The sequence below is a fragment of the Mollisia scopiformis genome, assembly GCF_001500285.1.
Source record: "Mollisia scopiformis unplaced genomic scaffold LY89scaffold_36, whole genome shotgun sequence".
Classification (NCBI taxonomy): Eukaryota; Fungi; Ascomycota; class Leotiomycetes; order Helotiales; family Mollisiaceae; genus Mollisia; species Mollisia scopiformis.
The window spans coordinates 116378-143614 of NW_017263616.1; the positions used below are offsets into that span (position 1 = coordinate 116378).

Consider the following 27237-nt stretch of genomic DNA (forward strand, 5'->3'; position numbering starts at 1 on the left):
AAATGATCATCAGCGGCTCAAGCCTAGGACAAAGTGGCGGCGCCTTTGGCGTCTAGGTTCCAAAGCGGGAAACGCTTACAAGGAACCACTGGTGAAATGTCCGAACGCTACAGCGGCTGTTCTGATTCCCGAGACAATGCTCATAATGATCCCTTGGCCCCCGCAATTCTGTTTCTGGATATGATCGAGAGCCGCCTCCTAATCGAGCCGCCGGGGGCTAAGTCTCAAAACATATCCCTCTGGTTTACCCTTGTTTTTTGCGCAGATGAATACCGTACCAGCCACATATCGCACAGCAGAATCTGATATCTGCATGGCGATACGGAGTACACAGATACAAGAGACTTGCTATGACAACGATGCAGCGTCTTATCTACTCCGTCTTTAACCTCTGACCTGAAGGTTATTCGGTCTCCAATGAAACGAAAGACGCTGTAGATCTTAACTGTATGAGAAAGCCGGCATATGAGACAAGACACCTGGTGAGACATTGCGGCTTTAGATAGTGGGGTAATCTTAAAACAAATTTCAACTGATGACACTTATGAACTTGTCAAGATACAATATACACCTGCACCTGGCCATCAGCACCGAGTTCTCTGTCTCCAATAGGAACTCAGTATACCAACAACCTCCCTCATACAGCGACTTGCTGTTCATTCCGGATCGGTCTAGCTCGCTCGATATCCACATCCCCTCCAACCATATTTGGTCCATGGCCACCTTTGATGTTGTCATCGAAGTATCCTAAAACATAAATTAGCCTTGTCATTTATCGCTTTTGGATCTTCAAGTCCAATAAATGACTTACCGAAGAACCCATCTTGACCATTGCCCTTCCATCTACTCCTGACTTCGAACTCCTTGCTGAAAATCAAGAAGGGGTGGTTTGTAACTTCCTTGCCATGATGAGTTTGCCATTTTCTCTCAATCCACACAATCCAAATGTACGTTGCATATATGGAACCAGGGATAAAGCCGAGAATGGTGAGGACCACGTTGATCCAGAAATCCACGCCAAATCCTTCGGTGAACCAAACGGAAACAGGAGGGAGGAAGAAAGAGAGGATAAATGCGAGTATTTGAGGGAATGAGTATTTGCGCATCGTGAAGTGAGGCTGAGTTCTTAGAGAGAGGGATATGGTGAAGCGAGAATCGATGCACCTCATGGGAAACAGGACGATGTCGTTATTTTATCGGACTATCATCAAGTGATGTCATCTACTATCTTCTGGATGTATCTCTCGAAACCAGTTTGTTGAAGTTGTGCGACGCGTAATTCTACACGTGGTGTTTGACGCCGTCGTTATTGGACACGATGGCGTCTAGAATCTCGGCAGTTCGCGCAGTTCGCGCAATCTGCGCCAGAAGCTCGGCACTCTCGGAAGGCTGATTTCAGGGGCTTTAGCGACGGAGCCTAATTCGTATGATAGCTTCACACTTAATCCATTATCTATGATCTCTACGTCAATGAAACAGTCCGCCAATTAGACAAACTAGGTACTCGAGGAGAGTAATTGCACTTGACGTTAAAACAAAGGTGGGAGTGAGGACTCACAACACATTCGATACTCAAATATATTTATATAGTACGTGCGGCCATATCAATGAGCACACATTAGTTGTAACGGCATAGCACTGTCTCTGATTTCCAACAGCACCATGTCAAAGCACCAATCCATTCTTAAGATTACAGTAGCCAGTCTGCCTATCTCGCAAGGGGGTAGAAAATCAATACATGATGCAGTCTACTTAAGCATGCAACAGCAGCTTGAAGCACACAGCAGACATGTTGCAGAAAGACATTTATGAAAGCTCAATCCATCACTGTGACGTTGCATCGCCATTCATAGCTGTAGTCTCTCCTTCTCTAATCGGAACATCGACATCCGTCATGGGCGAAACAACAACTGCCGTTAATGGTGTACCATGTCCTTCCTCCCCCAGTAAATGATCATGTTCTCTCTTTGGCGTGGCGTCCAATTCAATAGCTGGAGGCGGCGAGGGGAATTCAACAGGCTTTGCCGCTGCGTCCAGTTCACTCATTGGGCGTACCGCACCGAGTTCCTTCTTGGCATCATCGCCATCCAATTCTCTCAATGCAGAATCGCTAGACAATTCTCCTGCAGTCTTTCCAGAAATAGAAGGATCTGGCCCTTGCGAGTCGGCTGTCATCTTCTTTTCTTTTCTCTTTTTCCTGACGAACCAAAACAGGATATATGCAAGTACTGCGAGAGCAGCTACAGGGACGACGACACTGATTGCGACTATGCCATTGGTCGAGAGGCCGTTGTGGGGAGATGCTGGAGAGGAAGTCGAAGCCGCTGCTCTTGGAATCTGCGGAGGTATGGTAACGTTATTTGGATCAAGAATACTACTTGGTGTTAGCTCTATTGCTTTAATTTTCCCGGACAATGAAGAATTCCAACCCATCAACGACATGAAAGACCCCATTTGCAGCCAGATAATCCACAGTAGTTATTGGTACTTGGTTCACGTAGATGTTGTCCTCGGCATCTCTGGTGAATATAATGTCCTTACCCTGGGCAGTCTTCGCGGTTGACCCGTTAGTGAGTACAGAGCTGTACCCCACAAAATCATAAACGACGTGATAATTGAAGAGATCAAGAAGTTCATTTGCAGATAACGACTGTGAAAGGTTGTTGAATGAGGCGAGGGACGTTGCGGAATTGGGGCAGAAGAAAGTGAGGTTAGGGGTTGTTGTGAGGTCGTAAATGAAGTCAGCGAGATCCGTATTGTTGAGAGCTAGAAGCTAGAAAAGTCAGAATGTGACTGGAGCGATTTTCTGCAGATGGATAAAACTAAAGGAAATGTGGCCTGAGAATTTACTTACATTTATCTGGTTGAGGATGGCCACAAAATAATTCAGATTGGCTTGTTCAAATAGTTGAATTCCAAGATTGATGGGTACTTGCAGCATGGTGTTGACGACCTGGATGATACCGCCGAGGCAAAGGGTGTCCTGCTAGTTATCACTGACTCTGCGTAGTCCGAGGGGTTCGTAAACTTACTTTTCGCTCGATCTTCGAAATGGCCTTATTGTTTGATAAGATCTGAGGCCCATAAAACCCTGTGTTGATTTCCACACGTTGACCTGGCGGATAAATTGTGACGTTCTCATAGCTTTCATTTCTGAGACTCGTGGATATGAACTGAGGTTCCTCCATAAACGACACAACTGGGAAACTACCATTGAGAAGATGATAACTCAACGTTGCCTCAATGACGTCGAGTGTTTGTTTCCAGAACTAGAGAACCAATCTTGGAAGGATTCATCCGTTGGTGCTAAGAATGTGAAGTTGTTCGACGATGAAAACAGTTGAGTGAGAGTGGAGGAGTGATTTATGTACGTATTAAGAGTATCCAGATCTGGAAGCCCTTGCAAAGCGTCGATGAGTGGTACTGAATCTAAAGACATTTGGGCCCATGAAAGACTAGTTGTGCTCGGCTTGGAAAGGGTAGGATAGAATTTTGCTTAAAGACTGCGCCATGTTCAATTGAGAAAGAGCGAAAAGAACCATCTTGGAAAGAAACAGTAGATAATTTTCAACACTGGCATACTACTGTGCTACTTGGTGTTACTCAAACGCTGGGGTGTACGACGAAAAGAGAGACTTGTTCAGATGCGAGAATCCAAATTCAGGAGAGCTATGCTAAGCACGACAGGAACAACGAAGGACTTTGCAGGGATGAATACAGCGGAGAGTGACAGTCTCCAATCGGGAAGATACATGTGATATGCGTTTGATGTCAAACAATAACTCAATCGGTGTGAGGCAAGCTTCCGCATCGGCAAATATGCCTTGTAAGGCTAGAATTCTGGGACAATAACCGCCCAATGTTTGTTTGATGAATTAGGAAATGCGATGCGAATCTGATAAAGCGTGGAGCTGCACCGAGGTCTCTAAAGGGCTCGCGCCGCAATAATATGTTGGAATCGGAGCAGCCACCATCCAGTAGAAACTAAGACCCCTGTGCTGGAAAGCCAGTGCAGAGACAATCTGACTTAGCAGCCGGCCATCGATCACGTGGGGGCAGCTTTCCTCCCAGCACTTCAGAGCTTGCGGAGGTCTTATCGTCGGCCATTGCAGAAGATGGGTGCAAAGACATATAATCCCCGAGCAGAAGCTTCCCATCTCATCACTCTATAGGAAATGGTCACGTGATGAGGGCCGCCCTACCCTGCTCAGAGGCTTCTGCTCTTGAGTGTTTTCTGACGGATAAATTGAGAAGGTTAGAGCGGGACCCTCAACATCTCGCTAACGGTCTGTCAAATTCTGGCATCTCCAGAGTGATTGCCATCTTGTCAGCGGCAATCGTGACCATGACGAGGCCATCAGCAAGCAGTGCGTTTGGGTAAGCACCGGCCGTAAAGGCAAAAGTGACGAAGACATCCCTCTCTATCAAATGAGAACGATACATTTTCTAATACTCTCAGTGGCGGTCAAATTTAAGGTTGCTGCGACCGGAAGCGGTAACTTGACACACGCCCCAACGGTGTGGCACCCACTCGCTTACGCTCCTTTGCCGCCTCGGTTCGCTCTTACGTGCGTTTCAGGGTCCCGCCACCTCCCCCTGTTTCCGTTTTGACCCCGCCGTTTCTGTCTGAGCGTTGTCGGATCTGCCCGGGAAAGTCTCGCCCCCGTTTCAGAATGACGCCATTTAGATTGATGTCCTTCTCATTTCTTCAAGACGCCCTCGCACTTTCCTATCATTTTTCTATCCTGACGAAATTTCGATGTACACGGACGACTTTGCGTGAAGAGATGGCGACTTGGGGTGCTTATTTTGCTTCTTATGTGAAGAAGAAAGAGGATACTGCGTTACCGGCGTTACCAGACGTGAAGGATGAGAAGGCATTACCAGCAAAGCCAAAGGCTCCAACTTTGGATACGAGCACGAAGACAGCACCGAATAAGTTGTATGGAAGTCCAGTTGACTTGACGACAACACCAACAATACCGAGGAGCAATTCGAACGCGGCAAGAGTAGCGAAGCTTTTTGGATATGCAAACGCAAATGCGAATTCAGATCCTGCCCCAGAGGCAACAGCAACTCCCGCTCTTGCGAAAGTTGCGGACAAACTTGTCGAAGTGGTGAGAGCGGAGAAGAGGGTTGATGTTTCGAAGGTTGAGAATGTCCCGAAACCATTGAGTCCGATCAAGTCAGCGATTCCGGCCAATGCATTCGAAAATGTGCTGGTGGGAAAAGAGCCGGTGGTTGAAAAGCCAGCATTTTCTATCAAGAGTGTTCCGAGGCCTCCAAGGACTCGAAAGTCGACGAAGCCGTCAATTAGCGGTCTGGACGCATTGATGGAAGAACTTGGAAGTGGGCCTCCAGTGGAAAGTGCTGAAGCTGCCCCAATGGTGAAGCCAAGAGCACAGCCTCAACGAGCCAAGAAAGGAAGTTTGAGTGATTTGGACGCACTTATGAACGATCTTGGTGGAGGCGGGGGTAGTCTTATCCCACCCAGGCCTGGAGTGGAGAGTGCGAAGCCAGCAAGGACGAAGCAAGGAAGTGGCAGTGATCTCGATGCGCTGATGAATGATCTTGCTGGCTTTGGCCAACCCTCAACGACTCCGACTCCAGCTTCTGTCCCAAGCACCGTGGTTCCAAAGGTCTCAGCACCAACATCGTCACCAGGTTTAGCATCTTTACCACGCTTGGTGACTGCATCAATACCACCACCAAAGATCCAACCCGTCTCTGCTGCGACCTCGATACCACGATCAGTTCCGTTTTCGACACCAATCTCAGCTCAATCGCCAAACGAACCCTTCTCATTCAGAAGCATGACTTCATCTCCAGAGCCAATCCTTAGCATGAACGATTTCGGAAGCATGAAGCCCAACTACATCACGCAATCTCCGATTTCCATGCGCTCACGACGAGACTCATTCGCAAGTCGCAGCTCATTTGGATCACGAAGAAACGACTCATTCAACAGTCGAAGCTCCTCAGTGTCGAGAACTTCAGACCTCTCGTCTATCATTGAACCTGTATTGTCCGAGGAAGACCAACTTCAGCTGCGACAACGAGTTCTTGAATCAGAAAGACAGGAGGAGCAGCTGAGAATGGAGAAACAGCAACGGGCTTTGGAGCATGAGCAGATGTTGGAGTATGAGAGACAGGCTGAGAAAATCATATTTGAGAGGGAAGTAATGGAGGAGCAGAGACAGAAGATGCTGGACGAGCAAGCAAGATTTGATTTGGAGGCGAAAAGACTGCAAGAGGACGAAGAACAGATGAAGCAATTCATTCAAGATGTGGAGAGGGAGAGGCAGAAGGAAGAAATAGAGGAAGAGAGATTGAGGAGAGAGGCTATCGAGGAAGCCGCGAGATTAGCCAGGGAGGAAGAAGAAAGAATTATGGAGGAACAACGACTTCAAGAGGAGGAGGAAGAACGTGAGCGCTACGAGCGAGAGCGTAGGAAGGCTGACGAAGAGAGACGGAGACGCGAAGACGAGGAAATGAGAGAGGAAGTTGCAAGACAGATCCGGGCTGCCAAGAGAGAGGAGGACGAACTGCGGCAGGAAAGACAGAGAGCAAGACAAATGGAAGAAGACCAGGAACGAGACGAAGAAGAGGCTCGTGAGAGAGAGGAACAAGAGATTCGTGATCGAAGGCGGTATCAGCAAGCTGAGAAAAAGAGACTCGCCAGGGAAGAAGCAGAAAGACTAGCTGTACAGGCTCGGGAATACGAGGAAGAGATCGAGGCTGAACGGTTGAGATTCGAGGCTGAAGAAGAGGAACTCGAAGAACTACGCATGAGAGAGGAGGATGAGCGTATTAGAGCCGAAGAAGCCGAACAAGAGAGACGTAGGCTTGAAGAGGAAGCTCAAGAGCGTGAAGCCCAGCGGGCTAGAGACGAACGGGTAGCGATGCAAAGACGTGCGGCTCAAGACAGAGCAGAAAGGGAACGTGCGAGGCAGCAAGAACAAATGCAATACGAGGAGGAAGACTCCGAGCCTGAGGTTCTGACTAAGGAACAGGAAATGAAGAAAGCTGAGGAGAAGATCCGTGCAGCTTTTGCCGGTTTAGCCCAGGAGAAGGCACAAATAGCCAACGGGCCTCGTGACGTACCTCGAGGAAGAGCAACTGAGAGGGAGGACAGAAGTGTAAAGAACTTTGCCAACGGAATCAGGCCAGCAGGGAGGGATTCAAGGATTGATGCGGACGAAGGTCGAGGAGTGGCGAGAAATAATACGGTGGCAGCATGGCCTATGCCGAGGCAGCCACTCGGTCTATCGAGAGGGAACACAGTTGGAGGTCTGCCGAGTGGACCTAAAGGAGGTGGATTACCGCGCGGTCCAAGAGCAGGATTGCCTTCCGGACCTAGACAGAGATAAATACCCAATGTTTGTATCAATGAATTGAGATTGAAGCTCTAAATGGAACTGAAAGCCTAGTTCTATCTTTTGCTATTGATTTTTGCTTCTCTCTATTACCCACAGAGACAGACATTGTAGACTTTCAAAGTGGGTGCGGACAAGATCGAACACGTGACGACGACAATGATGTTGCTGGGATGCCTCAATTAAAGACAAGTAAATGTTCTATCTAGTCTCGGTACCGTACAGCAGACATGTTGTCTAGTTTTGTTTCGTACTTTGATATTGGGGTTTGATCTCTTCCAAATTCGCTAGTGATTTTAATCAAATAACACAGTCAAGGAGGCAAAGTTAAAGACGAAAGTAAACGCTAGATTTTCTATGTTCATTGTTCCTAACCTTCAAGAACAAGGAGGAGCAAATAATGTCAACGCAATTGATCTCGAAAAGCAACCACCCAAATCCATGCAATCGCCCCTGCCCAGATGTATGACGTCCCGATAACTCCCGCGCCCCATGTCCTCCGCAAGCTATCTACACCATGCTCCTGATGGTCTCGATGTAAATGGCATTTTGACAACCCTTCAAAGTTAAGACTCATCCCTGACGAGGAACGCAGACATTAACGGTCTTGATCGCGCGTCATCTTCAACTGTCATGCCCATAACCTTCTTCAGAAGCACCTCCGTGAAATCCGGTAAGAACCCCTCAGGGAAGTCACCGACCCAGTCTCTGAGCGGAACCAACATTGAGGCAAATCGCGACATCTTCTCAACCGCAAGTCGCTTAAGTGGAGTGAATTCTCGAGTTGAATAAGCGAGCTTCAGAAATTGCCAGATAACTGCATCTTTGCCGATATCTACGGTATCAGTCATGACCAATGGAATGAGCTTTCGCATGGCTTGATTTTGGAGAGCTGGGACCTTCCAGGCACCGGCACAAGTCCAGAGTTGAGCCAATTCCATCAACTCAGGTCTTTTGGCTGGGCCGTTATCCAGAGAGTCGGGGGCATGCTCTATGACTTGGGAGTATGACCAGTTATTGTATAAGCCGAAGACTTTAGCGTCAACGTCTTTGAGGATCAAGATCTTGGTTTCTCCATCGGCAGTCGTTTGCCGGTTGAAGGCATCTCGGAAGAATTTGGAATCGTGGGTGATCACATGCCTATGCGTTCTGAATTTTTCTTGTTGGGGGCCGACGAAGATTGTGACTAATTCAGCATCTGGCTTCCTTTTAACAGTGTCAGTTGCCGTTGCATTGATCAGGTTTTTTAAAAGACTTACGAGAAATTGGGACGAGGCTTCTTTGCCTTGTTGGGAGGTGCAGGTGGAGGAGGACGGGAATTGGAGGATTGTCGGATGGCGGCATGAAAGTTCTCTTGTGCATCAAGATCTACTCCCAGCATTGCCGCAGAATCTCTCTTGCGAGACATTGAGGAACCCTGAATGAATAGTTCTGGTGAGGGAGCGTTGCGGCTCACTCTTGGGGTCTCGTTGGATGGCGTCATTTCGAGATCGAAATTGCACCTTCTGTGTTCACGTTGGAACCTGAGAACCAGAAAGAGGACAAGATCGAAGTAAAGGCGAACGGAAGTGTAAAAGAGGATTGGAGGAATGAAGGTGTTTCTCTTGCGAACACTGAGCTCGCGGCTGCTGAGATAGATCGAATCGATAGACAACGAATCTATCGCCCAATTGATATCGAAAGTTTTCAGGAAGGAGTGTTGAAACAAGATCATGTTGAGAAAGATTCTCTAGACGAGTAGAGTGGAGATTGTAGAGAAGGTACGGATTATTGTAACTCCGGGCCCGGGATATGCTAAATCCAAAGGGTGTCTACTTGAGAAGGTACGGACTATTATAACTCTGAGCCCCGGGCTATGCTAAGACCTTCAAACTATTAGCACTGGGGACAGTACGGACTATCATAACTCCAAGCCCCAGGTTATGGTACATGCAAAAGGTTTCCACTTGAAAAAGTACGGACTCTTGTAACTCCGGGTTCCGGGTTGTGTTAAGACTTTCACACTGTCAGCACTTGGAAAGGGACGGACTATACGGGGGGAACTTAGGACATAAAGGGCACACGCATGATAGTATGATAATAGGATAATTTAAAGTGCAAAGAAATCTTGAATTACTATGATATTGTCGCCTGCACTACGCCTTCTCTCAGCTCATTCAGCCAGCTTTTGCACTTGCACCTGCTCTTGATGCACTCACTCTCTGAATGGAGTCTCTGAATGTACTAGCTCTCTAGCTGCACTGGCTCCCTGAAATGCGCCTGCTCTCAGAATGCACTTGCTTATAATACAGAAGTGATGGAGAATGAAGAAGAAGAGAAGTGGGAAGAAGCAGAACCTTATGATTCTCAGGGGCTAAGCTACTCTAGCCTAATAAGGGAGCGCTCGGGTGTTTAGGTTTCAGGAAATAAGGGTATCTACAACTCTACTCGAGCACTCTCGCCCCTTACTCTACCCACAGGCGTTCTTAATAAAGCTTAGACAAATCCACTTTCTATACCCCTTAAGTAGAAACTTTTGCGCCCTCAAAATCCTCTTCCTTTGGCATCACTTTTGCACATGTGCTGGTGCATTCAAAGAGCTAGTACAATCAGAGAGCTAGTGCAGTCAGAGAGCTAGTGCAGTCAGAGAGCTAGTTCCATAAGAGCTAGTGTAGTGAGAGCTAGTGTAGTGAGAGCTAGTGCAATAAGAGCTGGCGCAATGAGAGCCGGTGCATTCAAAAGGCTAGTGCAGTCAGAGATAGTGCAGGAGCTAGCTAGCTAAGGGTTTCGAAAGAAGATGCAAGTGTTTAGTACTTAAATTTCATAGCAAATCAGAGCTTTTTTGCACTTTCACTACTTTAAATTTTCATATTATCATACCTGTGCCTTTTATGTCCCAAGTTCCCCCGTAGGACTATTGTAGCTCCGAGCCTCGGGTTGTGCCAATACGTTCAAAGGGTTACCTTGTAGGAGTGAGAGGCGGCTGTTTTTGGTACACGAGAACACCAAAACTCAATGCACGAAACCTTTTACTTCTCAACATTCAGTGTCTTGACAAGAATTTCGTCTTGAGAGATCCTAGAGAAATACTCAAAGGAATTTGAAGAATAAAATTCATTTCAAATTGATTAGAAATTCATTGATAATTCCATACATTGGTTAGAAATTGCGCACTTGGCAATAACGGCCGCATTTTAGGAGGAGGCTTACCATTTGGGAAGGTACGGACTATTGCAACTCTGAGCCCCGCCCTAGCTAGCAAAGATAAACTGGCACAATCTGATCCACAAATCCACAATCCGGAATAGGGCTACATTCACCGTATTTACAGTACTCATTTGAGTGCAGCTAATGCACTCACTGCATTTACATCATTCAATGTACCAATTTCACGTATTAGTTGTATTGCATTATGTTCATCTAAATCATCATCAAAGTGTTGATGTGCGCATACACTAAAACATAAATATAGTGAATGAGGAAGTGTAGAAGAGTGCAGTACAGCGCATCGCAGGACAATGGGTTTTGAGTGCGGTACTCTTGCAGTGTTTGTACTCTATGATTAGACCACCAGAAAAACTCAAAAGAACTCTAAGTCTACAGGCCTGCTTTTGGGTAATAACTTGCCCGCAAGCCAGATCATGGTTTCAGATCATGTCTGCTAGCCAGGGCCTGAGATGTCCAAGGAGGTTCTGTTCAAAAAAGATGCAGACTCTCGTAATTCAGTATTAAGCTAACATACAGAACCACATTAAGAAAAGTTCTTCGAACGATAATGATCTCAACTTTGGAAAAGGTACTGAGTGTTGTAATTCTGAATCATGATAAAATGTCCAAATAGGTACTAGAGGCTGGGACTTCAGAGAAGGTGCGGATACTGGCTACCCCGGACTATGAATAGATGTTCAGAGCTGAGCAAGCTGAGGTATGGCTTCAAAGAAGTTACAAACCATCGCAAGTCTATACTAATGGTATTCAAGGAGCTACTACTTCAAAGAAGTACAGACTACCGTAATTCAGAAATGTGCGAAGATGTTCAAAACTGGGCTAAGTAAGCCATGGAACAGGGGTCGACAACGAGAAGTCGCATAGAATTTCTAAGTAGTCCTCGGGCAAAGATGCAGTGAAAGTATGTGTGATAAGTAGAGCTAGGAACGCAATGACGAACGAGTCATCACAGACGATGGCTTTCTCCTAGAAAACAGATCTTAACATGATCCCCTACTAGCTTCACAACACTCAATACGTGGTAGGTAATTCCGAACTTCGGAACAAATATTCGCCGGGGAGTGGTTTGGATCAGCTTCTTTCCAGCAGCTTCTGGGTCCAAACACACAGCATGAAAATCGAAAACGGTATGCATGTGCATTATAGACATCACTCTTTGCTTGAACACTTGTTCTAACATTTTTTCATTTCAACTCGAACTCCCTGCATAAATTTCCAAAGCTGTTGTCTCTTGGTACTGCCATGAGGTTGAAATTAAAGTTTATCCGCTAGAGCAAATTGAGATTAGTCATCAACCACCGTGGTCTTGAAGGTCTGATTGAAGACACTCACAAATTCAGCTTCAAGCTCAATCCAACACGACGCTCCTTTTACCAATTGATTCCTACAACCTTTTACTAGTACATTTGATTCTTCCACTCCTTCGCAGATTTTTCAGGAAACATGGCGACCAAAGACAAATACTCCATCATTCTTCCAACGTTCAATGAGCGTCGCAATCTACCGATAATCACTTGGCTTCTGAATCGAACTTTCACCGAACAGTGAGTCTCCATAGCCTTTCAAGCAGCAAATCCCTCTGCAATACTGACGCAGCAGCCATAGGAAGCTCGATTGGGAGCTTATTATCGTTGATGACGGCTCCCCAGATGGCACCCAAATTGTTGCAAATCAGCTGGTGAAAGCATACTCCCCACATGTCGTCTTGAAGCCGCGGGCAGGAAAGCTGGGTTTGGGAACGGCATATGTGCACGGATTGCAATTCGTCACAGGAAACTATGTCATTATCATGGATGCCGACTTCTCTCACCATCCCAAATTCATTTCTCGAATGATCGCCAAGCAGAAGGAGCTTCATACGAACGGTGGATATGACATAATCACTGGTACTAGATATGCTGGAGATGGGGGCGTTTTTGGATGGGATTTGAAACGAAAGCTGGTCTCCCGGGGTGCAAACTTGTTTGCGGACACAGTTCTTCGACCAGGAGTCAGTGATTTGACAGGGAGCTTCAGATTATACAAACGGGCTGTGCTGCAGAAGGTTATCGAGAGCACAGAGAGCAAGGGATATACATTCCAAATGGAGATGATGGTTAGGGCGAAAGCTATGGGCTGCACTGTTGCGGAGGTTCCGATAACATTTGTCGACCGTCTGTATGGGGACTCGAAATTGGGATCATCAGAAATTGCTGAATATGCTACTGGGGTCTTGAGATTGTGGATGAAGGTCTAATATGGAAGTCTATGTCATTGTATTTGTACCTGTGGCTAGCTTTGCGTTCTCTCACAATACAGCAAGCACTAAAGAATGGACGTCGTCCAGTCATGTGCGTGGAAGGCAATAATAATGTGGTTACGTTAAGATATCATGGAGATCAATCCCGGTACCCCAGCTTCACTTCACTCGAGCCAGCTAAAAGTTCAACGAACAAGTCGACAACGTGGTCGAAAACAACTCTAAAGCCCCTCCGAACAATCTCCGCCTGGCCCCCCGCATGATAATACCCAATCTCGTCAGATTCTGTGAGATATGAGGTATTATGAATTAACTTTCTCTTTCTTCTGTATCGCATATAGTTAATAAGCTTGTCGCTCTTGCTCAGGCGCTGATCACCCTGGGCTCACCCTCGGCTCAGTCAACTCGCATGAGTAATCTGAGCAACCTGAACAACTCATCTGAGCGCCCTGAGGATTCTGCAGCTTGTATTTACTGTCCCTAGTACTACATCCAGCACCATGTACAGCACTCTTATCTTAATTGCTGGAATAGTGTGAAAGGCAATGTTGTTAAAGAAAGCATCGTTGGTTTGTGGTTGACAATCGACAGATCGCAGCTCAAACTTTCTGCTCGAGCAAGGCTTAACGTCTGTACACATGCCTCAGTGCCATGCCCAGCGCCATGCGTCTTCCAATTGAATGTCTTGGCTCGAGCTTCACCAATAACCAAATTAGTGACTTCCAACTCGCGGTCTTAATTTGACATCCACTTAAGCTGATTGCATCAAAGCTTTGCAGATCTGCTGCTCACAGTAGTTTCTCGGGTTCTCGGATTAGGATTCTGGGGTTTTGTTTTCTTGGTGACAACACCGATCTTGGTGCCGGTATGGGGAACGATCAATTCGTCTGGAATCGACATCTTCTGATCCTCATTGTGTGGATACCACATGGGTGTGCTCTTCAGAACTGCTCAAAAGATCACTCACATAATGCGTTGATAATCAAGACTATTCGGGAGACACGTGTAGGCATTACAGTCAGCTGTGATTCTTGGGCCCAAAGAGAGTACGAAAAATCATTTAAGAATGATCGATTTCTTCAAGCTGTAGAGTGTGCAAAGGTAGACTTCAACAGTCGTCTTGGGAACCCTGATTACGTCATCCGTGACTAAGCTCTCGCAGCGCCACCGCCTTCCGAATTGTCGGCTACTCACCTGTTTTAGCGTGTTTTGAGACCTGACCCCCACCAAAACAGACTCATTTATTAAACAAAGGAGAAAGAATCGCGTCAGAGCATGTCTAAGAACTTGCAACTGACTTGTAAATTTTAAATTTCCATCCAGCCCTTGCTCCTCATCTCTTCACAGTAATACTTTCTAAAAATTACAGGTCACTCGCACGCTGAGCTCCTTCCTGGGCCCAGATCTGTTTGTGTAGTGAGCACTCATGACGAACACCTCTCTGACTCAATAACTTCTACCACTCTCTCCTCGCTCCGAGACTGTCCTGCATCTACAGAAAATCCCTTCTACCTTTCGAGCTCGACCCGAGGCGTCTGCCACGCTACCACCTCGATTCTACACTCACATACCTTCAGAAAAACCAACCGACCTTCACATACACGAAAGTCACACTCTCCGCCGTCACGATTGTATTGCAGTTCACTTCTATCACATCCTGATATTGCAACTTAAACAGCAAGTTAGCTTTTTAGGACGAGGCGCCATCAAGGAGACCTGAGCAGCAACGGTCCTGTCCAAAAACAGACATCTACCTCCATTTGCTACTATGGCAGACCATCCGAGCGAAAATCTCATTCCCGAGCCTTCCAATACATTTCCAAACCTGAAAGCAAGCCCCAGAGAGGTTCGACAGTGGATTCAAGGTTGGTTCAAGCAACAGGGCCATAGTTTGACAGTGTACGATGCGCGTATCAAAAACGTACACTGGAATGGGTCCGAGCTTCATCGGATATCCTACCATAGCATGGTGCACGACTTGATTGGCTTTGGGTACAATGGTTATGCTGGTGACCTTGCGCATGAAATTTTCAAAGCTCGTACTGCAGAGGAGGTCAGTTCTCTCTTTCTTTATAGTGTCTACTTTTTTATTTTGTGTATCGTAAATTAACTTTTGATCTAGGAAGGTACGGAGTTCGTAACGAGGATGATTATCACGGTTGCTATTACTATTCTTGTCGTCGTGTTTGGATTTGGATGGTTGATGAGAGGAGAAGTAACTTGTCAATGACACTTTTTTTTGGATATCAAGATAGGAGTCTTGGTGCATGGGGTTTGCAAGAGCGCCTTCTTCGAGGTCTTTGAAGATTAGACTGGCTCGAGAGAACTTAGTCAGTAGCGTCTGGGTCTCTACAGATGCAATGGAAATCCGAAGAAATTGAACGAGCGTTCTTGAACAACAAAGTTTGATTTCATGATACGCTTTTGTGGGTACTTTTCTTTGTACTAGTAAAGTATAAGAATTTTACCAACACTGAGCAGGTACCATGCTTCCTAAGCAAAAATGGACCAAAATGCCCCAGATCCAAGCGCTGATCTACTAGCTTCACAAAAATCCCAACCGCACACAAACCTATCTCCCATAACACCAGCTCCAGACAAAGCTTCTCAGTCAAAAGCAGCACCAGTACAGACTCCTGTTGCTCTGGAGAAAGCAGCCTTGATTACATCTCAAACCCCTGCTGATGACCTCAAGATTGCTGCTTCCCCAAAGCCTTCAAGTAATAGAATTGAAAAGCTGGTAAGTCCTACGAAGTCAACACCAGTATCGACGCAGCCATCGATCGCTCCAGAATTGGCTCCAGATGCTTCTCAGCGAAAAGTCGAACCGATCCAGACTCCTGTTTCTCCAGGAACGTCGACTTCGACTACATCTCAAAACAGGCCTTTAAACGACAGTGCTCAAGATGTGGGAACACCTGCGCAGCCACCTATCATCCCAGGGCCAGCTCTCAGTACAACGAGCAAGAATTCCAATTCAAAGAGCACTCCAACTATACCAGCCACACCCCCAGCGCGAACGGTAAAGACAATGACCGCAATTGCACAATTCCAGGCCGGTCTTACAACCTCCAGCAGCCGTCATAGTCCTGTCACCGCCAGCACCAACCCTGTTAGCCCCGTCGCCAACCCTGCTACCCACGCCAACAACTCTTTCGCCCCTATACGCCAGTCGCGCGCACACTCATCCCCCAATTTGGCAAGAGCCTCCAATCGAAGGTCAACTAGCCTACCAGCCCGGCTCCGTTTCGATGATATACTTGGCATGCGAATCAATGCAAACATTGAAGAATTGATGGTGCGAGAAGCGGAGAAATCGGCTCGAAACTCATTTCATCTCTTCACAACATGGCTTGAAGCAGAGGTATGAGAATTTGTCTAATTGATCAAAATATGTTTCACTGACCACTTTTCAAAGAAAGCAAAAGAAAAAAAAAAGGACGAGGAGGAGAACGGAACGATATGGCATGATCTTTGTTGGATTTCGACCACCCTCAGCGGGACTTTCGCCTCCGGTCTGGTAGGATGGCTCTACGCTACCTCCAACTCGATGTTCATCAGGCTTTTGCCAAACGTCAAACAATGCCGTACAGACGATTTTAATTGCAACCCTATGCGGAGTATGGTGATGTGGTCGTTTATTTACGGTATTTGCTTATTGCTCATTGTCTGGGTCTTGTACTTTGCAACTAGTGGAAAATAGGGCGCTTCTACCCACAGAAAGATCAAAGATGAGTGGGCATTATGGCGATTGAGCGGAGAGGAATGGATCGAATCATTGTGGTTCGCATCGTGGGTCTCTTCTAGCAGTGATGTCGAGGCTCAGCGTGGGAGAAGGGAAGACTGATAAGCAAAGGAGTGAGGTTAAGAGCTACTTGGCAATAGAGCAAAATAAGTTTGTGAGAGACATGCTTGTCAGTTACCCCAAGAACTCTCTTTGCCTCGGGGAGTAGCGCCTCCAGTATTTCGGAAGCTTCGTCCGCTTTACCACTTTGGAAAAGCAAAATTCCATAATGAATTTTCTGGTAGTACTCTCTGGCTTGGTCGTATTTCTGGTGCCGATAGTATCTAATGCCTTGCATTGCCATTTCTTGTAAAAGAAGTGGGTGATCCTTTGGGAGGCTGCGCGAGCTAAGAAGTTCAACATGTTCGCCCTTACTTATAGCCTTCCCAAGGTCTCTCATGCCATCGTAGGCCTGGGCTAAGATTCTGATTGTTTTAGTACATACCGGATGCAGGCCTCCAAGGGTAGCCGAGCCCTTTTCCCCCGCATCCTCGGAGATTTCTTCAGCTTCCTTGAACATTCCTTAGATTCCAAGATTTCGGCAAGGAAAACCTGACCAGTTAGTCGGAACGCGTGATCATTATAGGAACTCTCGTCGTATCCAGCGAGAACTTCGAGGATATAGTCTCCGCCCCGACGGAGGAAACCTGGCAGGATTTTGTACTCGACACCCAAGTAGCGACTCAAACCCGCCATTTGTTTGGTGTATTGCTGGTATCGCATTACATCGTCCTCGACCAGGACGTGATTGTTGACTGTCGGGTTTCGTACAGCGTTTCGGAGTACCTATGGAGAAGTCAGCATCTCTTGCCATCCGGACACTGTCGGGAACTCACAGGTAAGTCCATTTTATCGACTCTGATGTAGATTTTCGTGCCTCATGATACGAGTCGGGAATTTGAATACTAAGATCTCTCAATTATAAAGGCCAAATATCCCGGAGCGTGGAGCTACATTTTCCTAATCTTGTACTAATACTGTTAGGTGTGAATGCTGGCGCGATAGAGGCTGCCTTACTCTCAGCATTATTTCTCCGACTTGAAGGTATGTTTATCATGCCACATCTAGTTTGGATATCAAGTGTATTTGACACCACCAAACATTGATACCCTTGTATGATCATTCTTACTGTATTCGCTTCCTGTGGTGTTTCCTAATGTCTGAGAATTGTAGACCAAAGTTTACATGTCGGTGCTGAAAAGGGCTTAGCCTTTTCAGAGGCGCTGAGGAGGAAGGAGTTTTTATACTTATCGATACCAAAAATTCCCCTTTGCAATTGAATCTGAGCAATCTTTTCATCTGCTGGAACTTGCGCTGTATCTAGCAAACACACAACAAATTCCCGCCCCTCCTTACGTACCCACACATCAGCGATTTGAATAAATACCCTGCATATCTGAAAAAAAAATATTATCATGAGTTTATGGAGGGATTCGAACGGCAAATGGATCTCCAACACTATGGACACCAGGAAGAAGAGAATGGTACGTAATCAAATTTCAGCTCCTGGACGTACCAAAGAACGCTGAGATCAATCTCCTTCTTTAAAAAGAGTCCCGTTGGCTAACTTTAGCCTTTCTTGTCCCTTACAAGCACAATTCCTTCCAGGCGACTGCTTCTTCCTCGTTCTTTGACAGCAGTAAGTCAACAATATTCGGCGCAAATAAGAATTTGCTGACCTCTCTAGATGATTGGATCGTTACTCCAAAGATGAAAAAACATAGATGGAAAGCCGTGGTACCTGCAAGTACAGATGATGGTGCCAGAGTGCCGCTTCGACAACCCAAAGGCTCTTAAACTTTTACTCGATCAAAAACTTGCAGTGGAAATTAAGCCCCAGATTTGTAAGTCTCCAGTGGGGAGTAGAAGTTCCCGGTTCCCATTTCTTCCTATCACTCGAGTGGTACCCCGGAGCAGATGCTTTAATACACTTCTAAGACATGCATAGGACTATGAAATGCATTACAAAAGAGAGCTACTGACTCCAAGATTTTCATCACTGGGGTGTATGCTCTACCAGATCCCACGACCCACAGACATACTATTGAAAGGAATGAAGAACAAGACGACAAAGACAGCACTGCTTTATTTAGCTGGGCAGATGTTACGGGCCCCATTGAAGAGAGTCAAACCTACAACGCGTGCTTCTGATGATTCATATCACTTCGAATTCTAAATTACAAAGATGGCATCAACGATATCTTTCCCTGGCTTATCGTGCACATTGTCAATCCACATAAATTCTCTCATAATAACTCGCGTCTTATCCCAAGATCTAATCCCGCACACCGCTAAACTGTTTCTCAGGCAATCCTTCAGCCATTCATTCTCCGACGCAGGGAATGTCGAAATGGCTCCAATCATGAAAAGCCAAATCATAACATGAGGAGGCATACTGTCCACAAGCTTCAGATCAAGTAAACAACTACGGAAGCGTAATGAAAAGTGAGGGTGCGGCAGCTTTACATCTCGCCATTGCAGGAAGATGTGATGGCACAAAGACAGCAGACCAAGCCGCATCGCTTGATCGTTTGAACCAATCTCAAATGTCATTTGGAGGAGGCGATACATGACCGAAGCCATGGTGTCAAGTAAGACTTCGGGCGGAAGCTTTCGTTGACTCTGCGCTGCAAGGTTGATGAGCGAACAAAATTGCTTCATGGTGGTCCATGCTGAAGCTAAATCTTTATCAAGGATGTCAAGAAAGCTGGTTTCATCTGGGCTCGAATGCTTGACTTCGATAGTCTTTCGAGTAGGCCAGACTTTGAGGTCAGGGTACGGAACGTACGGCTCCGAAGAAGCGTCGCTGAAAAACACAGTGGAAGATCCGCTGTGCATCGCCATTCCAATGTCAATCCTAAGGGAGAATAAGACTTCGAGTATACTCAGACCAGCTACATGGACAAATTGCCGTCACTTACCTAAGCATTTCCATCAGAAGCTTCTTCCCAAAATTCCGGCCTCTCAAGCTACCCAACCCTCCTCTAAGATCAACGATCTTACGAAGTCCTTCCATATGCTTTTTTGCACCATGGTAATCGCCATTACTGTGTGCAATTATGGCCAAGGTCAAGACCACTGATACTGTTCCTTCCGAAATCTTGGCTTCTTCATCTCCGAGCAAAAGACGTTCACGTAAATGTTGGACTCCTTTTATCAGATGCAGTGTTGCTTCCGGAGTTATTTCATGGTTGCCCCTACCAGTGAGCTGGCCTATGAGATTCTCGGCTGCAAAGGCGGTGATATGAAGGTAGGCGGCATCGAGGCTCAGTAGATCAAACCATGTCTTATCCCTTCCCTCGAAGGCTGTATATGCTGCGAGAGGAAACATGACTCTCATTGTAATGGTAGCGACTACTTGTTAGTTAGCAATATATCTTCCTAGTGTATGGAAGAGACATGGTACATTGAATGAGATCGCCAAACATTGCAGGATCCACCTCGTCCGAAAATTGGGCACATGAGTGATCCGATCCTACGCGTCTTGGAACGAACGAGTAGCAAGCTTCGATTAATCTATCCGATGATACATGTGGGTTGTGAGCGGGATCCACCATGAAGCCCCAACTGGTAGGACTTTGTCGTTTCGCACGGGGAGTTTTGATTCGATTTTTGCCTCGCATCACTTGGCTCCGGATGAGCTTTCGAGTCTCGGGGTCTGCTTTTTGGGTGTCTGTGGATACGATGAAATGCATGCCTGTTGGAGAAACGGTCCATAGGTCAGAAAACATCTGGCAGAGTGAAGCAGGTAACCTGGAGGCTTAAGGGCCGCTCACCTAATCTGTACGGGTGGGCCATATCATTAAACTCGATTGAAACAAGGGGTTTGGATTGTTTTCTACAACTGGGTACCGTATGAAAATGAATGCGAGCCACTGGCAGGCACAGCGGGGTGATGGGTGGAAGGCTTTCGAGTCAAGGAACTGCTGACGCGGTGAACACTTGGGTCGGGTCAGTGGTTCGAATTGTTCCGCGACGTGTTGGACGGTTAACTGTTTACCTAGAATGGTATACAATTAAAGAGGTTGAGAAGAGTTCGTCAGCAAAACTTTATGCCATGATTTAAAAGTCCCTGTGAAATGGGAGACGCTGCAGCTGATGTTCATGCATGGTCGATCATTTTAGCGTGCCAAGACTTTCAATTGTATTCCGTTTTAGGCATGGCGCCGAGGAGTAGGGAAAGGGGCCCTCGCTTGTTCGAATACTTTACGCTTCTGCATGTTACAGATTCCTGATATAAAAGCGCAGTCTCTCTGGTCCGAAGATGATTCAAAATCTCAAGAAGACCCACCGGCTCAGTATTTTGGGATGGCTTCTGCGCGGAAATCGGTTCTTATCACTGGGTGCTCTGCTGGCGGAACCGGTGCTGCTTTGGCCGAAGTCTTCCATGAGAAAGGATATCATGTTTTCGCCACTGCTCGAACACCATCCAAAGTATCGCAATCTTTATCTAAATCTGCAAATGTTACTGTTCTAACCCTTGACGTTTTGTCGTCCGATTCCATTGCTGCAGCCGTCAAGAGCGTCAGTGCGGAGACAGGAGGAAAACTCGATGTTCTTGTCAACAATAGTGGCACGGGCATCGTATTACCAGCTTTGGATACGTCCATTGAAGATGGCAAGAAGTTGTTCGACGTCAATTTCTGGGCCGTTTTCGCTATGATTCAGGCTTTTGCGCCGCTGCTGAAGAGTGCCGGGGGTTACGTTGTGAACATGGCGTCTGTCAGTGGAGTTGTTCCAATTGTGTTCAATAGTAAGTTATTCACGGACCCATGCATCTTGATGTTTCTAGTAAGACAAGGTTACCAAGTGCTAACATCTCAACTTAAGGCTTTTACAACGCTTCCAAAGGAGCTTTGGTCGTTGCTAGTGAGACTTGGCGTTTGGAGCTTGGACCTCTTGGGATTAAGACCCTCACTCTTATGACCGCCGCCGTCAAGACTAATTTCTTCCAAAATATTGATGCCGTCAAAGTACCCGAAAATTCATACTATTCCAGTGTTCGCGATTTCATTGAAGGCCTGGGAGATGGTAAAGCGCAGGAGAACGGGATATCCGCACGGGAGTTTGCGACTAAAGTCGTCCGAGAAGTAGAGAAAGGAACGACAGGAAAGTTTTGGGTTGGCGGTGGTGCTGCTGGGGCTCGTTGGGGATCATGGCTATTGCCACAATGGGCTCTCGTAAGTTTTTGGATTATTATTAGACTTTCTTCGAGTCGCTAACGAGACGGTCAGGATCGATTGTTGGAGAGCATGAATCCAGTCTCTGGAAGAATTGCGAATGATCACAAAACAAGAAAGGCTTAAATCAGGATCTTGTGAACAGGGTTATGATAGGAGTGGCCATCCGATCAAGATGTCCATTTGAATGCATTGGTTTTCTTTTATAATAGATAGGACTTGAGAAAGGAATGTATGATGATTAGTAGCGCCTGATAGCAAATCTTTGGGTGTCGACTTTCCAGCAATTTGAAGCTCCAGTGGTAATGCCTTCGTCAATTGCTCTGTACTTTTCCAGTCCTTATTTCCAACTTGTGATTCCTGGTATACTTTCTGATGCTTGTCAATACTTGAAGGTACAACATAATTTTCAACACCATCCGAAGCAAAAGCATTGCTTCTGTTTAATAAGTACAGGCCCCGGCTCTTGAGTTGAGAAGTACTAAATTAAGTCTCGAGGTTTCCAGATCAATGGAGATTGCGAGATGCGTCCCTTGGAGATATGGGGGAGACTTTTGAGTTGAAAGCTCTTGTTATGAAGTCCACGTATTTGACAGACCCTTTAATGTGTCCTTGGTCACTGCGCAAAAGTCACATGAGAGACAGGGTAAGTCAGCAACGCTATGCCTTGTGGGGCTAGTGAGTGGGAGGCCAATAAGAGATGCTTGGAATGACTTTAGGCAGAAGCATGATACCGGGGGCCAATCACGTCAGACTATGAATTGACACAGCCTCACACTTACGCCGCATCAATCACACAAGCATCAATTGATGGCCATGAATAAGGGTTTTCCATATTTTCTATCTAGCGCAACACTCCGAAGTGAGGGACCTATCTACTATTACTTCCGTTTACGCTCTATCTTCGTTTGATACAGTGCTCCGGGAACATCCCGATCTGGGTTGCACAAGAACCCATTGCGGCCCGTCATGGAGACCGGCAGCAGCGGCACCAACAACAACGGCAAAAGACCTGCTGTGCGTTCACATCCATCCATTCACCTTTCTTTGAAGAAAGGCCCCCACGGAAAAGCCATAAGCTGATCATGATCTTCAGTGCGATAATTGTAAGGACAGGAAAGTAAGTTACCTAAAATCCCGGCTACCCCCTACATCACGTAATCATTTTCATAGACCAAATGTGATCGAGGTTCTCCTTGCTCGAGCTGCGTTGCAGCAGAGCTCGATTGCCAAATGAGTCATCGGGCGCCGGAGAAAAGGCAGCGAGTTCTGATATCTGCTCGCTACGATGAAGCCATGGAAAGTGTGGACCGCTCACTTCGAGAAGTTTCGCAAACGCTACAGAAACTCTTGCGAAACAACACCACCAACACGCAGTCGCAAGAAACCCCAAAAGGCTCTCCTGCTCCTCTAATCAGCACTCATGTGTCGAATGTGTCCGGGTTGACTGAAGGTTACAGAGGTGATTCGTCGTTCAAAGCCCATGTCTCGAAAGTGACAGATGCTTTAAGAGATGCCACCACCAATCCGGACTTTTCGATTACTGGTCAAAGTCTTTCTGCTACCTTTAATGCTTCACAAGTAATTCAGAATGCAGCCGAGAGCGAGGAAACCACTCCCAGTGTCGGTGAAAATCATGTGTCTTCATTCAAGGTCGAATATCCAGAGTTACAAGGCAAGATGCTCCCGTCATCAGAAATTGTGCTTAAGTTGCTTCGATTGACGCATATGGAGAAGCAACGGTTCTTCATCGACGTCCCGATCATCGACGAGCATGAGTTTGGAGGCCTGTGTCAAAAGGTTTATTTCGCAATCAATGACTACTCGTTGTCGGCCTGGGCAATCGTCAATACAGGGCTATTCTATTTGTTCTTCGGCCTGAATGAGCACAATTACACTCAAATTGGCATCACTGCTTCAGAAATTCAAACAAACTCTCAATTGTTGTCTGGTAACCTAGAAGCTGCAGTACAGTCTCTGAGGCTTTGTCAGGATCCATCAACGGAGGGATGTCTAGCTTTGACACTTCTCGTAAGTAGTCATCAGCTCTCTTACTGTGTACCTGCTGATACCATAGGCCACATTCTGCATGAAGTCCGGACAAAGCGGACTGGCATGGTCGTTGGTCGCGTCAGCTTCTCGGATGTGCATCGATCTCGGTTGGCATCGCTTGATTCGAGACTCACTAGAATCTAAAATTTCGAGGGAAGAAAGGATCTTCTGGCAAGTTTACATTATGGACAAGGGCATGGCTTTTACCCTTGGACGGACTCCTTCGATTCATCAATACGATGTCGCAACAGAACGACCGACATTTCCTCAATATTTACCAGAAGGGCCAGGATAGTAAGTAGTGTCAGATTCAACAAGTAATGTCATCTAACCTGCCAAGCCTGTACCGTGGATTTCTTGAGTTTGCCGTCATTGTTGGCGACATGCACATCCAACTGTTCTCAGCAGCTGCTCAACGAGGGTCCCAACAAACCCGGATTGAAAGTGCTAAAACGTTCGCTGCGAGGCTCATTCAAGTCAACAGCGATTCGAAACAGGTCAGCAAATCGTTTCTATATCTATGAATGACGAATCCTAATAGTTGCAGTCGGATATAGACAATCCACCCCTCGATCTCATGTTCCAAAGCGCAACAACACTTCTCGATATCATCATGCATTGTCTCATCACAATCGTCTACCGAATAGTGCCCTGCGAGGTGATAAACTCACATCCTCTACAATGTAATGTCGGCTGCATCGAAGCTGCGCGAGAAGCGCTCTTGGCAATTGTTCGTGGAAGCCAAACCGTAGGACAGAAAAATCCTACTAGCTGGAGCATGTTTTTAAACATGTGAGTAATTCTCGAGAAGCTTTCCAAACCAATTCTGACACTATACAGGCTTTTTTCGCTAGTCCCATTTGCATGCTTCGTCGTACTCGCTGGGAACACAATTGCAACGTCCTCAACCGAAGACTTAGCACTCCTCTCTGCTGCCGTGACAGCGATAGAACCCATAGCCACCAGCTCGCCATCTGGTAGGAAGATTCATGAAATTTGCAAGTCATTTTATCAAGCAGCCACTTTCTCAGTCGCACGGCAGGCAACAATCCCAAGAGTGCCGCCGTTTCCTGCAACAGGTACACCTTTCAACCATCCAGTAAGTGAGCTGTTAGATGTTTCGGAAAGCCAGTTATATGACCATATAATGGCGCCACAAGACTGGGATGCGGTGATGGCCGAATTTGAATTGGGAATTGGTGTCGGGGCGATGGCTTCGTTTATGGAACCGTATATGCCGTTCGATGGACAGTTGCCTTGAATGCAAGACTTGATGAAGTCATAATTCACAAACAATCATGGGATGTGACGGAACGAAGATATATGAACAGGTCGGATACACTGACATGCGTAAAATATAGCTGAAGTCTTTGCGCATGTCTAAAAGAACACACCTGCTTGCTCTGTCTATGCTATGATCGTGCTTGCAACCGAAATCCCAAATAACAGCCATGAACCTAGGGCCTGCGAACGATTCAACTCCGATGATTCTCCCATATCCCACTCACCATGTACGCCAATAAGGTTTTTCAATTTCGTCCGACCACCACACATCACAGAAATCCTCTAGACATGGCCTGTACTGAGCTCCAGCGACGCCGTCTCCGACCCACGGCCCTTTCTTTCGTGATGTTTGAAGGGGCCATATTTGTTGTTGTGCGCATATGCTTTCCACATCACTAACACACTATTCATAGTTAATTCTTGTCTCAATGATCCTTAGTGGAAGGAGACTCTCACCTCCAAGTATTGAAGACAAGTTGAATGAAGCTAAACGCAATAACGACCAATGCTAAAGTGTCATGCTTGTACTCTAGAGCAGGTCCACTCCAATTTGCGCGAATGCTTGCCTCGTCTGCAGCTGAGACTCCGTGGATTTCGATTCCTTTTTTAACCACGATATATGTGAGTGCTGAAGCCGACGCTGCTTGAAAGATGGCTGTGCAAGCCGCGGCCAACTTCACACACCATTGGAAGAAGGTCGATTCCTCCCGCTCCGGCCAGAACAGCTCGAAGAATACGGCAGTGCCGAAGAGAACAGATACGAGGAGGGCCGCAGCTGTGTTGCCGGCAATGGCGTAAACTATGTTTGTACTCTTGATAGTGGCATTTGGAAAGTCTGCTGGAGCTGAAAGTCCCTTGTAGTCTAAGCAGCTGTTACTTATTGTCCGCCTTCCAAGATACCATGGTCCATACCCCTCAGCACCGCAATTCCCATCCCAACTACGAGGTTGACATTGGTGGTAGCAAGTTGGTACACAGCGAACTTGGTCCGTCGGAGATAATATTCCTTATTTCCCCACATGTAGGCGCTCTTGAACTTCGACCACCTGGCCTCGCTCCTGGGAATATTTCTGACGAGAGGCATTTCTGAGTGTCTTTGTGCAATGCGAATGCTTGAAGGCCGATTGCTGATATGATGCGAAAGAAACTTGTTTCGAATATTTGAGTATCGTAGTCACTGTTGCTGGGCGCTCATTTCTCCGAGGAATCAAAGCTATATATAAAAAGATCAAGACAACTTGAAAGATCGTCCTTCAGGAAGAAGAGTATTAAGCCTCGTCATTGCGCGACGATCAAGCATCAGTGACATTGTGAGACTCATACCCCTCGGGACCCGAGGCCAATCAATGACTATCAATGGCTACTTAGGTACGAGGATAAAAATATTGTTGCGTGGGAGTCCTTCCCATGGAGAGGATGCTGCCAGAGACGCGCCCAACGTCTTGGCATTCTCGCTTGCGGGGCCTCGGGTTCCGGAAGTCAGCTTCACCCAGGCTTCCACTTTTTTATGTACACGAGGTACAGTGACGGCTCCCCACGTTCCCGGAGGCACAGTGCTGAATCATGCTTGCACAAATTAACTGCAATGGCACAGAGATGCAGCCTTTGTAGCGTTACTCCGATGCAAAATTTGGCGATAAATGGAAGTGAATGGGGTTTCCTTCATAACCGCTATGCAAAGTATCTCAACGGCGGATATGCAAATTTTCCTTGCCATAAGCTCACTGTACCTTTTGTTGATTTCCTACTGACAAGAAGATATGCTCTAGTGATGGAGAAGAGGAGACTAAGCCAGAGAGAGAATGAAACGCTTTGGCATGTTCACGCTATTCCATACGGATTATGTAAGCTTGCAGAATAATATCATGCTGTGTATGGATGGGCGACTGAGATTGGCGCCAATGTCATGAGACTGCTTGAGAGTTAAGCCTAGGATTATATACAGTGCAATATGAAGAAGGAGCACAGGACTGCGCGGCATGACTACAAGAAACATACACCACGGGCATTACTTTTTGATGGTCGTGATGCTGATAATCATATCTGGAAATTTAATTAGAGCACGGCGGTGTAGATTATTAAGCCCATTTCAGCATCTAAGATCAAACTTCATAA

At 46.5% G+C, this 27237-nt stretch overlaps 11 protein-coding genes across 11 annotated transcripts; 6 read left to right on the forward strand and 5 right to left on the reverse strand.

Moving 5' to 3' along the window:
- Positions 1–637: 637 nt before the first annotated feature.
- LY89DRAFT_677724 (UPF0057-domain-containing protein) lies at positions 638–1106 on the reverse strand (the record flags this gene model as incomplete). The annotated part of the gene is made up of 2 exons (XM_018213697.1): positions 638–747; positions 812–1106. 2 exons carry the CDS (start codon positions 1104–1106, stop codon positions 638–640), a joined length of 405 nt encoding a protein of 134 aa, XP_018061846.1.
- A 718-nt stretch (positions 1107–1824) lies between these two features.
- LY89DRAFT_766122 (FAS1 domain-containing protein) lies at positions 1825–3188 on the reverse strand (the record flags this gene model as incomplete). The annotated part of the gene is made up of 4 exons (XM_018221711.1): positions 1825–2374; positions 2430–2773; positions 2855–2983; positions 3033–3188. 4 exons carry the CDS (start codon positions 3186–3188, stop codon positions 1825–1827), a joined length of 1179 nt encoding a protein of 392 aa, XP_018061847.1.
- Positions 3189–4673: 1485 nt separating this feature from the next.
- Positions 4674–7428, forward strand: LY89DRAFT_766123 (uncharacterized protein; the record flags this gene model as incomplete). The annotated part of the gene is made up of 1 exon (XM_018221712.1): positions 4674–7428. The coding sequence occupies one exon, from the start codon at positions 4674–4676 to the stop codon at positions 7368–7370; it is 2697 nt and encodes an 898-aa protein (XP_018061848.1). The 3' UTR covers positions 7371–7428.
- Positions 7429–11695: 4267 nt separating this feature from the next.
- On the forward strand, positions 11696–13067 carry LY89DRAFT_631047 (glycosyltransferase family 2 protein). Its single transcript, XM_018211263.1, has 2 exons — positions 11696–12127; positions 12189–13067. Exons 1-2 carry the CDS (start codon positions 12027–12029, stop codon positions 12817–12819), a joined length of 732 nt encoding a protein of 243 aa, XP_018061849.1. The 5' UTR covers positions 11696–12026; the 3' UTR covers positions 12820–13067.
- Positions 13068–14304: 1237 nt separating this feature from the next.
- LY89DRAFT_355328 (uncharacterized protein) lies at positions 14305–15181 on the forward strand. The gene is made up of 2 exons (XM_018206958.1): positions 14305–14875; positions 14945–15181. The coding sequence occupies exons 1-2, from the start codon at positions 14591–14593 to the stop codon at positions 15050–15052; spliced, it is 393 nt and encodes a 130-aa protein (XP_018061850.1). The 5' UTR covers positions 14305–14590; the 3' UTR covers positions 15053–15181.
- A 144-nt stretch (positions 15182–15325) lies between these two features.
- On the forward strand, positions 15326–16804 carry LY89DRAFT_725656 (uncharacterized protein; the record flags this gene model as incomplete). Its single annotated transcript, XM_018218993.1, has 2 exons — positions 15326–16186; positions 16241–16804. 2 exons carry the CDS (start codon positions 15326–15328, stop codon positions 16523–16525), a joined length of 1146 nt encoding a protein of 381 aa, XP_018061851.1. The 3' UTR covers positions 16526–16804.
- LY89DRAFT_766125 (uncharacterized protein) lies at positions 16576–17454 on the reverse strand (the record flags this gene model as incomplete). The annotated part of the gene is made up of 4 exons (XM_018221713.1): positions 16576–17018; positions 17052–17128; positions 17164–17392; positions 17443–17454. The coding sequence occupies 4 exons, from the start codon at positions 17452–17454 to the stop codon at positions 16626–16628; spliced, it is 711 nt and encodes a 236-aa protein (XP_018061852.1). The 3' UTR covers positions 16576–16625.
- Positions 17455–18778: 1324 nt separating this feature from the next.
- LY89DRAFT_725657 (uncharacterized protein) lies at positions 18779–20655 on the reverse strand (the record flags this gene model as incomplete). Its single annotated transcript, XM_018218994.1, has 4 exons — positions 20383–20655; positions 20013–20303; positions 19528–19960; positions 18779–19463 (listed from the first exon to the last, which is right to left on the reverse strand). Exons 1-4 carry the CDS (start codon positions 20402–20404, stop codon positions 18779–18781), a joined length of 1431 nt encoding a protein of 476 aa, XP_018061853.1. The 5' UTR covers positions 20405–20655.
- Positions 20656–20914: 259 nt separating this feature from the next.
- On the forward strand, positions 20915–22005 carry LY89DRAFT_660261 (short-chain dehydrogenase/reductase; the record flags this gene model as incomplete). Its single annotated transcript, XM_018212543.1, has 3 exons — positions 20915–21359; positions 21437–21786; positions 21841–22005. The coding sequence occupies 3 exons, from the start codon at positions 20915–20917 to the stop codon at positions 21910–21912; spliced, it is 867 nt and encodes a 288-aa protein (XP_018061854.1). The 3' UTR covers positions 21913–22005.
- Positions 22006–22747: 742 nt separating this feature from the next.
- LY89DRAFT_789597 (uncharacterized protein) lies at positions 22748–25200 on the forward strand. The gene is made up of 6 exons (XM_018223275.1): positions 22748–22906; positions 22960–23817; positions 23864–24132; positions 24179–24335; positions 24386–24630; positions 24679–25200. Exons 2-6 carry the CDS (start codon positions 23020–23022, stop codon positions 25097–25099), a joined length of 1890 nt encoding a protein of 629 aa, XP_018061855.1. The 5' UTR covers positions 22748–22906; positions 22960–23019; the 3' UTR covers positions 25100–25200.
- Positions 25187–26206, reverse strand: LY89DRAFT_789598 (uncharacterized protein; the record flags this gene model as incomplete). Its single annotated transcript, XM_018223276.1, has 3 exons — positions 25187–25525; positions 25579–25984; positions 26035–26206. The coding sequence occupies 3 exons, from the start codon at positions 26204–26206 to the stop codon at positions 25405–25407; spliced, it is 699 nt and encodes a 232-aa protein (XP_018061856.1). The 3' UTR covers positions 25187–25404.
- Between the last annotated feature and the right edge of the window lie 1031 nt (positions 26207–27237).

What these genes read in the sequence shown, in the direction of transcription:
- LY89DRAFT_355328 (XM_018206958.1), top strand. Translation starts at nt 14,591, where the DNA reads ATGGCAGACCATCCGAGCGAAAATCTCATTCCCGAGCCTTCCAATACA. An exon ending in AAGCTCGTACTGCAGAGGAG is followed by an intron (nt 14,876 to 14,944) that starts GTCAGTTCTCTC and finishes CTTTTGATCTAG; the next exon opens with GAAGGTACGGAGTTCGTAAC.
- LY89DRAFT_631047 (XM_018211263.1), top strand. Translation starts at nt 12,027, where the DNA reads ATGGCGACCAAAGACAAATACTCCATCATTCTTCCAACGTTCAATGAG. An exon ending in AATCGAACTTTCACCGAACA is followed by an intron (nt 12,128 to 12,188) that starts GTGAGTCTCCAT and finishes CAGCAGCCATAG; the next exon opens with GAAGCTCGATTGGGAGCTTA.
- LY89DRAFT_789597 (XM_018223275.1), top strand. Translation starts at nt 23,020, where the DNA reads ATGAGTCATCGGGCGCCGGAGAAAAGGCAGCGAGTTCTGATATCTGCT. An exon ending in TTACCAGAAGGGCCAGGATA is followed by an intron (nt 24,133 to 24,178) that starts GTAAGTAGTGTC and finishes TAACCTGCCAAG; the next exon opens with CCTGTACCGTGGATTTCTTG. An exon ending in TGGAGCATGTTTTTAAACAT is followed by an intron (nt 24,631 to 24,678) that starts GTGAGTAATTCT and finishes GACACTATACAG; the next exon opens with GCTTTTTTCGCTAGTCCCAT.